The sequence below is a fragment of the Balaenoptera acutorostrata genome, chromosome 5 (assembly GCF_949987535.1).
Source record: "Balaenoptera acutorostrata chromosome 5, mBalAcu1.1, whole genome shotgun sequence".
Classification (NCBI taxonomy): Eukaryota; Metazoa; Chordata; class Mammalia; order Artiodactyla; family Balaenopteridae; genus Balaenoptera; species Balaenoptera acutorostrata.
In genome coordinates, this window is record NC_080068.1 from 3073013 (window position 1) to 3086768 (window position 13756).

The 13756-nt window shown below is 35.8% G+C and overlaps 1 protein-coding gene across 4 annotated transcripts in view; it reads left to right on the top strand.

The window, feature by feature from the left end:
* The first annotated feature begins 2343 nt into the window (after nt 1–2343).
* Nucleotides 2344–13756, top strand: part of RXFP1 (relaxin family peptide receptor 1) — a 48707-nt gene continuing 37294 nt past the window's right edge. For 2 of the 4 annotated variants that reach the window (XM_028167001.1, XM_028167002.1), the window contains exons 1-3: nt 2344–2401; nt 6220–6325; nt 12225–12296. In XM_028167001.1, coding sequence (XP_028022802.1) covers nt 2359–2401; nt 6220–6325; nt 12225–12296 — 221 coding nt within the window. In that variant the 5' untranslated portion in view covers nt 2344–2358. Of the gene's footprint in view, nt 2402–6138; nt 6326–12224; nt 12297–13756 lie in introns of all 4 variants that reach the window. The other 2 variants (XM_028167000.1, XM_007184146.1) reach the window with 2 other exon arrangements.

Sequence of the window (13756 nt, forward strand, 5' to 3'; positions counted from 1 at the left end):
AGCATTCTAAACCGAAGATAGAATGGAAAGGGAGCAAACATGCACTAAATCCCCACAGTCGCAACAAGCTACCATCTCTATTTGCCTGAACAAGCCCATTCTTTCAAATGTCCTTCCCTTCCTCCTCTTACTCTGCCTAAGGTGCCACCTTCTTTACAATGTCAAGGGTCAGAGAGGCACCTTGACCTGGTTCCTGGGTGTTCAGAAGCTGAGATTTGCTGTTTCTGGGGTGCTTCTCTTGTCCACGCAGTTACTGGCACTCAGCTGGAGTCTCAGGCTGACATCTGCAGTTGGTAAACTTGAGGTCCATCAGTCATCTCTGAGATATCATAATGATATCAGTGAGACATCATAATAATATTGAGATATAATAATCTTTGAGATATCATTATAATACTTTGCTACTGGTGTTTATTTTGAAATCTTCTGTAATAAAGAAGTTTTAAAACTAATAAGTAATACTAAAGGATGGAAACTGCTATAAATACAATGTTTAAATAGTCTATCTTCTTTCCAATTTATTTTTAATGGGACTTTAATAGGAAGTATACTCTTACAAGCATACATAGCACTTATGTTAGAATACCTTTCCTTCCCCAAATGTAATATTCATGGAAGAGTTAATGAGCCATGAAAAAATAAGAAAATAACATGGAGATGGAGGAAAATTGTACAAATTATATTTAATCAGATATGAGCATATTCCAAAAAACTTAACTTTTCTGTTTTGAGCAGTTTGATAGATTGTAGGGACCATTCACCAATCCAGAGAATTTAGGAGGAATAGCAAGTTTATATGGAGACAGATAATGTCTTCCATTTGGAGAATGTTGTGTTTGAGGTGCCTGTAGTGAACTGATCCCATGTTACACAAGATAAAGTGCAAGTTGGAAAAATAACTTGGAAATCCTCTGATAAGAGGACAACTAAACAAAATTGTACTATCTAGACTCAATCTCAGGTTTGAATTTTACATACATGGCAGAAATAACTTATAAAATAGATGCCAGATTTAATAGTAACTTTAAAAATAGGATAAACTTTTATCATTTGTATCACCTGTTTATATGTTTATGCATCCTTGAAGAGTCCCAACAGCATCCTGAAAAAATATCAAAACCTCTGGAAAGGATCCCATTCAAATGCACCCGCAACCTGCAGTGGGATGAAGGCTGGTACCATCTGCAGATGACACAGAGAAGCTGGTCCTGCATCCCCATTCACCTCCATTATACCTCCTGACTGGCCTCATGTCTCGTTCAAAAATAACTGCAAGGTCATGAGGAATCTTGTGAAGAAAAAAAAAATTTTCCCCCCAAATGAAGACTTTTACTATTTTTTGTTTCATTTTATTTAAAAAATGATGAGTCTAATATCAAAATCAGCAAATATAGAAGAGAAAATATGTAAGCACTCAAAGGATAATCACTCAACATGATCCGTGATACCACAGTGCGTTAAAAAAAAAAAAAAAAAAGAATGAGATTGTGCTGGTCATGTTATTTTTTTCTTTTTCTATTTAACAATCATGGCCAGCCATCTCCCATGTTAATACATCCATCTCCAACATCAGTTTACAGGATTGAAGAAGATTGAGGGGTTTATAATAAAGATGGTATGAACAGGGTGCTGTGTTTCAGTACATCTAAGTAAGGTACTGTTTGTTACTGCTATATTTAAAATAGATAACCAACAAGGACCAACTGTAGAGCACGAGGAACTCTGCTCAATACTCTGTAATAACCAAAATTACTAAATTTCAAATTAGAATTTGAAAAAGAATAGATATATGGATACGTATAACTGAATCACTTTGCTGTACACCTGAAATTAACACAAGATTGTTAACCAACTAAACTCCAATATAAAATAAAAAAATTTTTTTTTAAAGTTCTGTTTGTTGAAGTGTGGTTCAAACAAACACTACGTGTTGAAGAATCACCTCTAGTGCCTGGTAAAAATGGAGATTACAGGACCCATCTCAGGCCTATGAAATCAAGATCTCTAGGTGAAGGACCCAGAAATTCTCATTTCTGACAAGCTCCCAGATGACGTTTCTCTGTTTGTCAATCACTCATTATTTTTGTAATTAATTTTTATCAGAGTATAGTTGATTTACAATGCTGTGTTAGTTTCTGCTGTACAGAAAAGTGAATCAGTTATACATATACTTGTATCCACTTTTTTTTAGATTCTATTCTCATATAGGTCATTAAATTATTTTAAAGAGAGGACCTGTTTTCCCCAACACAACAGAATATTTCTGTTCTTGAACTTTTCTGCTCTGTGATCTTTATTTTAGGTGACAACAATGGATGGTCTACGCAACTTGACAAATATTTTGCCAATTACTACAAAATGACTTCCTGGTATCCCTTTGTGACAGAAACATCTGAATGTTGTAAGTAATCAGAGGGACTGACGGTCCTTGTCTATAGGTTCATAGTAAGACGCCATGTTCTTAAAAGTTGGATCCAACATTTTAAAAAATTTATAGTCTTCTATTTGCAAAATTATAATGTTCTAGTAGACACGCAGCCTTAATTTGAGGATTTTATTTTAAAATCACTCAAGGATCATAAGTGCAACAGTAATAAATCATGCCAGGTATTGTGAACAAAATTAAAGTCAGTCCATCAGGGTTGCTATTTTTCATGCCCCCTTTTCACAATCACTATAAACTCTGATATAAAAGCAACTCTGATATAAAGGCAACTGAAAATAGAAGAGCAGAGAAGCTGTTTGGATTTTAATGTTTGTAAGTGAGAAAGCTTCTGGAGTCTAAGCCATACCTTACAGCTACCAAAAAAAGTCTTATTAATTATAATTGGCTACTTTTAGCCACATACTGAAAACTTACAAAAACCCTGGAAAGGGGCTGTAAGAAGGTACAACATTGAGGATAAACTATAATTTTTAAGATCAGGAAGATCTATATACATAACTCCTTTTAAATAAATGTCTATTCTAATAAATTATTCAAATGTAAATGTGTGTCTTAAAGTTGTAATTTTAATCCTAGCTTTTCAAAACCTTGGTTAAAAAGCAGGGGTTGGGGAAAAGGGTACTTCACTGTATTTTTCCCTTTATGTTCTACCACAAATTGTAAAGTACAGCTTTTAAAAATTTTTTTAATATTGTTTTGTCCTCATTACTCAAAAGAGACTAAAAAAAACTGCTAGCTATCCCCACTTTAAGGGGGTATACATCCCTCCTGTAAGTCTCACAGGTCACTCAGCAATCTATCTCAACCTCATGTTGTCTTCTTGTCAGATATGGAGATCAGATTGCTTGATCATTAAAGAGCTAAAAGCTTTTGGGAAAGGAAAAAGTTAACAGGTATAATTTAACTACTAATACAAGGCAAAAAACTAATGGATTAAGCCATATGATCTCAAAATGTAGTTTTTATTTTCTTGTTTTATTGTACATCCTTTCCTTTTCATTTCTTAAATTTTAATTTAATTTTTTTATATCTCACATTATTCCCAAAAGGATGTTAGGCAATTTACAATAAAAATATGGCTACGAACAGACTTAACCCGTTAACATGACATAAGAGACAAAAATTCCATGGTGAGTGGGAAAAGGAATGGAGAAGAAAAATTAGATAAGGAAATCCTCACTAAGAAAAGTTACTGCCTAGTTCTTAATTCTGTAGTCATCAGGTCAAAGAGGGAAAATAATGGGCTACATAACTTTTTCGTAGTCTGGTCTGTAAAGCAAAAGCAAACAAAGGGGGGAAACAGATCAAGTTAGCAGGAGAAATAAATTTTTGCCCGATGATGAACTCTGGGAGAAATGTGTCCTAAGTATACTTACATAAGAGGAATGCAGCTACACACACAAAAGAAAAGTTTCAAAAAATACAAAGGCGATGTTTTATCAATTCTTAGTAATGAACAAATATATAATTTTTAATTAGAGTTTTCAAGAAAGATGGGGGGGTGGTAATTAATAATTCAATGTCTTTTTTCAAGCTTAAAAGCAGTGTAAAAATGAAATGGGAAGTGTAACATAAAATTAAGGGGTGAAACTTAAATTAAGGTTCCTATTGTACTGCTTTATTATTTTTTTGTACTGATGTTTTTAAATCAGATTATAATAAGGATTTATTGGAAATTTAACTGAAAATGGCTTATAATACTTTTTGACTGGATGAAAGAATGTGAGGAATTCGCATTTACAAAGTCACCTCTCAAGAACAATATCATGGAAAACATATCCATCATTAACCAATATATTAATAAAGTTTAAGTTTCAAGGATTTGGAAAGTATGGAGATTTGGAAAGAATTGTTTACTCAGCCATAATTTCACCACTCAGAAGCTACCAGCATTAACTTACTGGTGCATTACTCATCTTTTTTTATTTTAACATAGTTGAAATTTTCTATGCAATCCATTTTTATCATATTTTCAGGTAGCATTTTACCATAATCAGGTATCCATATTATAAACTTTTCAAAATACTCTATAAGTGACAGTTTGTTTCATCCTTCTTTCCTGGTTGGATATTTAGGTGTCATTTTTTTCATTTTTCCCTATCACAGGTAACCCTGTAATCAGCATATATGGATTATCTGAATCCAGTCTGCATAATAGAAAAGACACACTGGATTAATGCCAACTTCACCGCCCTCCATTTTTACCTTTCATACTGTCCCTCTCGGGACCTTCGTGTTCCATCCTAACCCTCCGCATCCCTTCCCCACAACATTCACATTAGCAGAGGATAGAGAGAGAGAATCAGTTTTCAGAGCTCCATCGCCAGAATGGTCACTTACAACCATAAACCTGTTTTAAAGTTCTTGGCACAGACTCTGTTTACAAAACACACAAAACCTAAATTACAATCGTGAGCTCTCAGGATCCTGTAGGGAGTCTGCAGAGTTATTTGGGAGGAGAGGGAAAACACCTGTGGCCTCATATCTGAGCAAAGAGACACCTGACTATTTCCAAGGCTGGAGCCCACCGGGTGCACCACTGTCATCCCCCAGCTTTGCCTCAGGGTGTCTTCTTTGCCATCACGATGATTTTCTACTCTTCAGAAGCTTTACTGTAAAGGTTATAGACTAAAAGTCTGCAGACAGACAGTTCTCACAAGAAGTTTTGTTTGTCCTATGATGATTTAACATGTTTTAAGTTAGGCATTATTATTTTTAAGTAGGTAATTATATAGTAGGAAACATTGTCTTTCTGGCTTCTTTGAGGAAGTTGGTTGACTTGGCCACAGATGTTCCTGTTGTAATACAGGACAACAGTTAGGAGAAGCTGCCCCACTGGGACTCCTGGATGCAGTCTCTACCTGCTTTGCCTGCCCCTGTAGATATTCAAGGCTGTAACCTCTGCTCTAAGTGCAGAGTTTCAAAGTAAACGTAGAAAAGAACACACCTCATTCCTCTCAGGAATCGTCCATTCCCCATCAAGTCAGCAGTCAGATGATGTCTATTACTCTGAATAATAATCCCATTTCGTTGCTTAGCTATATGAACACACCACTGCAAGTCTCTAACAGATTTTAGAAATATCAGGTCACATCTTTAAGACTACCGCTATAGCCCCGCAAGGTAATCAAAGGCGTACATTCCATTTCCTCTCTCTTTCCAACTCTCATCAGTGAGAACAGAATGGCTATGCATAAGAAATATTCACTTCCTCAAGTGAAGCTGTAGGCATCCTTACATCCCTACATAAGCCAAAAGAAGTCTTTTGAAGAACTCCTGAATTAAAAAAAAAAAAAATCTACGAGCACTGTAGTTCAGAGTTGAGTTCTCTTTCTTGCTAGTTAAAAAGGGCTTTGTCTTCTATTAAAACTATTAATACTTTATTCTTAAACAGCAGCTTTAATATGGACATTAATGCCCATCACACCCTGTCCTGTCACCCTGGGACGTAGCTACTCTCCAAGGATAAGAAAGAGCGTATGACTTCATTCATTCTGCAACAAATGGAGAGGGGCAGGCTGCTATTTTTTTTTTTTTTTTAATGCATGGGCTGGTAAATGTATATGTTTCCTTATCTTCAAGTTCTAGCATCATTTTAATGTTAAAAGCAAAACTTTGGAACCTTAATTTAAAGCTTTGCACAAATTGCTTACGTAAGACATGACACATTTTTGTATATGATTTTCTTATAGCTTTTTGTTTCTTTCTTTTCATTACCCTCCTGTTCCTGGTCCCTCATCATCCCCATTCCTTACTGCTTCCTCTTTATTCAGTGGTCGATTCTGTGCCCATGCAATGTCTTTGCCGAGGTTTAGAGCTTGATTGTGATGAGACCAATTTACGAGCTGTTCCATCAGTTTCTTCAAATGTGACTTTAATGTAAGTAGAAAAGAATGGCTTCATCCTGACAGCCAGAACAGCCCCTATAAAATTGTATCATAATTCAGGTGTAATTGTCATTATTGATAATGCATTGTCACTTAAGATGATATCATTGTTCCTTGGTCAATTATAATGATTGCTGATATTTATTTGCATTCATTACATGATAGATCTGACTCTAAATTATTCTATATGTTCACTTATTTAGCCCTTCATAACAATCTTATGAAGTATTCAGTATCACCACATTTTATCTATACAAAAGATGCAATCAAGTGTATGTGCTACTAAAGAAAAAAGGTTACCAAATAAACTATCATATAGAGCTTTCTTATTACAAGAATTGAAGTTTATTGAACGAGTCAATTTTTGACTTTATTGGAAATAAATTTTAATATACTTATGTATAAATAAAAATATAAAACAAGTAAAATAAATTGGATAAAATATTCCAGAACTTCACATTTAAAATCTAACTCTTCTGAATCACATTTGACTGGGAGATTTGATGCTGGGTTTTCCCTTAAATAACTCAAATTTTCATATGTAAAAGAAAATTACCCTCATAATAAGCAGTTTATTGACCCAGTACTAATTTGAATTCAACAAATTTCAGCAACACAAACACACACATTTGGCTGAAACTTTAAAAAGAACTTAGTGGAGGACAGACATTATAATACAATATTTTTGCTGAGTTTTTTGTTTTCATCCAGATGTTTTAGTGCCTTATGGCTCTGACTTTTGTATATACGAGGACAAGATAGGAGTAATTCTTAAGGTTACAAATGTTGGCAAGTCTTGCCTTTTTCAACCCAAACCACATAACACTGCAGCTCATATGCTTGACATATTCAAGGAATAAGGAAAAGCTCCAGCTCAGAGCTCCCGTACACAGTGGTATCATCAAATTAACAGAATCTGGGGAGCTTACCCAATTGGATAATGAACTGAGAACACCAGGCAGGTTAAACCACAAAGACTTGTTTTTCCAAAGGAGGTGACATTCCCACCTGTACTAAGGACAGCATTCTATCCTACCCTAGACTCACCATAGCTCTTTTTCATAGTAATTAGTCCTACCGGAAAAAAATAATAACACCCCCCAAAAAATCTGAGGTCCTGTGGAGAGTTTCCAAGATTTAAATTCTGACTGGAATGGCTGGGTATAAAAAGTTATGATGATTTCACTCTATTTTCAAAGAAAAAAATGATCACCCGTACTGCTTATATCAAATTACTAGAAAATCCAAATCGATGAATACCCTGGCAACCAAATCCAAACTAGAAAATCCAAATCGATGAATACCCTGAATAAGGCTGGCAACCTCATTTCTTGTTTTCCCATAAGTAGGATTTGAATACATTCTTCAACAATTTAACTAATCTTTGTAAAAGAAAGGGAGAGAGGGAAAGGGCTGGAGGAATGAAAGTGGATACGGCAGTGACTAGGGAGAGAGTGTAAGCCCCACCTAAAGGCATTCGGATTCAACTTAAAAAAGACTGTCCTGGTTTAACGTACACACACACATACATACAGACATTCATAGAGAGATGTGTACGGGCCTGTGGGCCGCCAATTTGCAACCCTTGGTATAAAGAAAAAACTGGAATCAGATCCTCATGAACGATTGGGTACAGAAGGCAAGAGAGAAGGAGGGGTCCAGGATGATGCAAGGTTTCCATCCTGAGTAACAGGGGAAGACTTGGTGTCAGTTAGTGAGGAAGATTAGAACTCCAATTTAGAAGTTTTTTCAATTGGAGATTAAAGGTCACCCCGTGGAAATTTCCAACAGGCATTTGGAAATGTAAGAATCAAGCTCAGGAGTTTATGTGTATAACACTTTATTAATATTAAACTTTGAAATACAAGAATCTATTATATTAAAAAGTATTTTGGTTCATCCTGTAAAGTGAGAGTAATAACACCTACCTCTTTCTATCTCAATAGGGTATTATGAAAATGTAGAGAATGCTACTTATGAAAATATTCGGCATCATTTAGAAAGAGGTAGCCTGTAAATTCTAGGCACTATTAATAAAAACTCAACTTCCTAAGAAACACTATTTAGGGGTCCCTAAAGGAGCCTCCCTTCCCTCCAAAATGACCCTCCCACTCAGGGGCAATTAAGCTCTCCTCTTGGGTTCTCTCATAGAACCTCATTGGTGTCTCCTTTAAGTATATCAAACATTCTTCCGCGTGCTGTAGGGTTGGGGTCCTAGTCTTCTCCACCAGAGAAAGGGAAATGCCATAAGCTCCGTGGTTATGGCATTTCATTTCCCTTTCATTTCCCTTTCCCTTTCATGGCTCCGTGGTGGTCTACAACATGGTTCTTCTATATAACCTCCAAAGTTCCTAACAGAGTATAATAAGCTCTAAACAGTGTTTTTGAGTTGAATTTACAAGTAAATCGTTACAATAAAAAATAGTCCTGGGCTATAAGACTGAAGTTATTTTGCAAAGAAAAATCTTTATTTGTAGATAAAATATGTTACTTGTCATCCAAATAGAGTATAAGCTTCTTAAGGGCAGGGATATTATCCTTTTTTTCCCAAAGTGCAAATGGAAGGCATTCAACCCATGTTTGTTGAGAAAATGAGTGAATGAACGCATTTTTGAGAGCACACTAAACTTTCATCAATGTCCTTAAACAAACTCAAATATTTGGCAGTTTATCTTTACATGACACAAACATTTAAACAGGATATAAAGCAGAACTGAAGATCCAAGCCAAGTGAGAACCATTAGTAGAAAAGGGATTTTCAATTAGCTAATATAAGGAATGAAAGAACATCTGGTGATAGCCCAGCAGCTAAGAGTGATTTCAAGAGATTACTAGTTAATCAATCTTGGACATTTATTCATTAAAAAATCACTAAGTGACAGGTATGTATAGTCTAGAACAGTGTTTCTCAACCCTTTCTCTTTTCATTATCACCTCCCCTTCCTGAGCCTTTTTAGACATTTTTTTGTCCCCTCCTGGGATGTTTTAATACTTCAGATATACTATGTGTTTGTTTACATATACTAGTTCTTTTTTTATTTGCATATACATCCATTTGATTGGTTATGTAGACAATAAATACCATTAAATGTCAAAGACGGAGCATTCAGGGAATTATCCTAAATATACTAGTTCTTTATCCATTAAAAAAGTAAGATTTTCTGCTGTACAACAAAGTGAATCAGCTATACATACACATATATCCACATATCTCTTCCCTCTTGCGTCTCTCTCCCACCTTCCCTATCCCACCCCTCTAGGTGGACACAAAGCACTGAGCTGATCTCCCTGTGCTATGTGACTGCTTCCCACTAGCTATCTATTTTACATTTGGTTGTGTAACACAACATTGTAAAACAATTATACTCCAATAAAGATAGTTTTTAAAACCACCATGCAAAGATAACCGATAAAAACAAAATAAAATGATCTAGTTTTCTAAAAAAAAAAAAAAAAAGTAATTTTTTTCCACTCCCTAAGAACCTGTTTTCACCCCCAAACAATAACAGCAATAACACCGTGTTGAGAATACACAGTTTTCTAGACTCTGGAACAGTTTGTTTCTCAAAATTTCAATAATTTCCAAAAATGTGCTCTAGGGAGTCTGAGAAACTATTTTTCTTTAAGAAGCATTCATTACCAAGTTCAAGCAACACTGGTCAAAACCAACACAGCAACTAACACTGTTCGTGTCTTTTGTATGAAGTTGTCTCCACTGAGTCCTTTATGTTAACCAAGTGTTTCCAAGTGTTTATTCCACAGTAGGTCAAACTCCTGACAATGGCATCCATTGATCATTTCTCAATGAGCATCTGCTCCATCGTAATAGACAAGGATAGCAATAATAATGGCATCATATTATTAGAGGTCACCTACTCCAAATCCATTCTTTTACTGTTAAAGAAACTGATATGGAAAGATTCTGCATGGTTCATGCAAGGGCGTCCCAGCTTCAACGGTTTGGATTTTTTGCTTGTTTTATTTTGTTCCTACCATATTACATTGCTTTTCTTTTAAAAAGTAAAGGTTAGGTCTTTTCCAATACAACCTCAAAATTATGTGAACCTGGCTTGTGTCAAGCTGCTTATCAAATTATGATACAAGGGGAAATCTTTCTATACAATTTATTAGAAATTGCATTGGGATCACTTATTGAATAGAGATGGTTCAACTGTATGGACCAATTGACAGTTTCCTTTCCAACTAATTTTTAAAGGAAGCAAAGGTAGTGGAATGTGAGAACTAAAATATTGAAGAATATAAAATTATTTGAGGTCTTGAATGTGTTTTAAGCAAGAAAACACTATTCTTGTCACTCAAAAACTGAGATGCTTTCCATTTGCTAAATGAAAATAGAAAAGGAGAACATAACTGAAGATTATTTTCCCAGTTTTATTATTTCAAGTCTTTTTTGTCAGAACTACAACGTTGTAACTTTAAGAAAAGATGACGATCTCTAATCATTCAAGATCAAAAGCTAAACGTAGTTCAAATGGTACCATGAAGAGAGGGAGTTCCCAAGATGGTGAAGTGGAAAGACCCGAGCTCACCTCTTCTCATGGGCACACCAAAACCACCACTATCTGCAGAAGAACCATCCAAGAAAAAGACCGGGACCTCCCAGGAAAGATCTCCTATAACTAAAGGCAGAAAAAGTAACCACAGCAAGATGGGTAGGAGGGGCAGAGTCTCAGTAGAATTGAGACCCATAACCCCAGGTGGGTGACCCACAAATGGGAGAATCATTACAATTGCAGAGGTTCTCCCCAAGGGGTGAGCGGTCTAAGCCACACATTGGGCCCTCCAGCCCAGGGGTCCTCCACCAGGAAGCCCCCAGAACATTTGTCTTTTTCCAAAGAAAACATACAGATGGTCAACAAACACATGAAAAGACGCTTGACTTCACTGATCATCAGAGAAATGCAAATCAAAACCATAGTGAGATATCACCTCACACCTGTCAGAATGGCTGTCATCAAAAAGACAGCAAATACAAATGCTGGAGAGGGTGTGGAGAAAAGGGAACCCTCCTCCACTGTTGGTGGGAATGTAAATTGATGCAGCCACTGTGAAAAACAGTACGGAGGTTTCTCAAAAAGCTAAAAGTAGAGCTACATGTGATCCAGCAATTCCACTCCTGGGTATATTCCAAAGGAAATGGAAATACTAATTCGAAAAGATACATGCACCCCAATGTTCTAGCAGCATTACTTACAATTGCCAAGATATGGAAGCAACCTAAGTGTCCATCCACAGATGAATGGATAAAGAAGATGTGGTGTGTGTATACACAATGGAATAGTACTCAGCCATAAAGAGAATGAAATTTTGCCATTTGCAACAACATGGAGGGACTTGGAGGGCATTATGCTGAGTGAAATAAGTCAGAGAAAGACAAATACTGTATGATATCACTTATATGTAGAATCTAAAAAATTTTTTAAAAACTAGTGAATATAACAAAAAAGAAACAAGCTCACAGATATAGAGACCAAACTAGGGCTTACCAGTGGGGAGAGGGAAGGGGGAGAGGCAAGGTGGGGGTAGGGGATTAAGAGGTGCAAACCATTGTGAGCTACATCACAGTATTTTATAATAACTATAAATGCGCTATGGTCTATAATTATGTTGTATACCTGAAACTAATATAATATTGTAAATCAGTTATACTTCAATTAAAAATTAATTAAAATAAATAAAATAAAAATACCTCTCAAATAAAATCTCTTTAAAATTTTTTAAATGATATTATGAATACAAGAGTGACATCATGAAGCAAAATGTTTCCTGAAAGCTAGTGCTAAAGTAAATAAAGTTTATAATTATTCATAATGTTGTTAAAAGTAAAGAAAAACCCTTTAAGTAAGAACCAAAATTTACATTTATTTCAGGTCACTCAAGTGGAACTTAATAAGAAAACTTCCTCCTGATGGCTTTAAGAAGTACCATGATCTTCAGAAGCTGTAAGGAAAATTTTAATTCTTAGTATTGAATTGACTAACATTTTTTGGCATATCTGTTTCTTCCCACTTCTGCAGAGACAAACACTGCACCACTACTTAAGTCTAACACCTCTTTGGGGAATTATTTAGCCGTTAGCTGCAGACTACCAGGTAACATTTTTTTCCTGAGTGATTCTAGAAACTATCCTACAAAAACCTCAGAAACCTATCCCCAAAGAAACCAGAGTACATGTGCTATGAACCCTCTGACCACACTCCCCCCAGTGAAGATACTCAAGAGGTTTTACTCTCTGCATTTCAATGTCCATCTTACAGAAAGATGTAATGACCCCTTACCAGAGCTGCCCTCAGATTAGGTAGAGAAGGGACTTCCCTGGTGGTCCAGTGGGTAAGGCTCCACGCTCCCAATGCAGGGGGCCCAGGTTCGACCCCTGGTCAGGGAACTAGAACCCACATGCCACAACTACAGATCCTGCACGTGGCAACAAAGATCCCCTGTGCTGCAACTGAGACCCGGCAGCCAAATAAATAAATATATATTAAAAAATAAAGAAGATTAGATAGAGAAGAATTTTCTTCCAAATGTTTGCAAATTCAATCTCTACCTAAGATAGAAAGTCCTTGTGGTTTGAAACCTCCAAGCATGTTTTTTAGGGACTTAATTCCATTTTCACATCTGCCTCATTGGTTGAGTTTTATCTGAAATGCTAGCTTCTCATCAGTCTAAGATTACCTATGTACTCACAGAATCCATAATGACCCAGGGGATGGTTACCTGTTATTTAGGTCAACTTTGAGGCTAAATCATATTGTCATAGCCTTAAACTGTTGGGTTTAAATAGTCTGTGCCTGAATCACACTATCTAGAAAACGTCTCAGAATTCCCAGTTTCATTTTCACACCTACACTGGTTTGGGATTTGTTTTTACACTAGAGAACCCTGGTGTATAGATATCATCTATCTGTACTTTTTCTTTAAGATAATAAAGATAGAGCAGAATCAGAAGAAAAATTTATCCACTTTGTTTGATGAAATATTCTCAAAGCTCAGATTATCTGCAGAAAAATATTTCACATCAGAAAATTAAATTCTAATAAAAATGACTTTTCAGAACTGTATTCTAGACATATATCAATCAAGTGAGAAGAGCTTTTCAAAATTAAACCTGATACACAAACTTCAAGAGGATACTTCCTTACTTTATTTTCTGATTTCTGGAGCAGGAAGAATTTTTCTGATCTGTAGCACCACCTTATGTCCACATGGTTTAAAAGGAGTCAGGGCTTCAACTCTAAACAGCAGGATTCAATAGTTTAGCAATTTTACACAGTGAACATTGAATTAATTCTTGAACAACCAATTTGTTCCACGTAATAGATCAAAATAGCCTAATTACCAAAAAAGTTCTAATTGGTGATTAGAGATGTACTTTGGTTCCACCTCCAGGCAATATAATCTA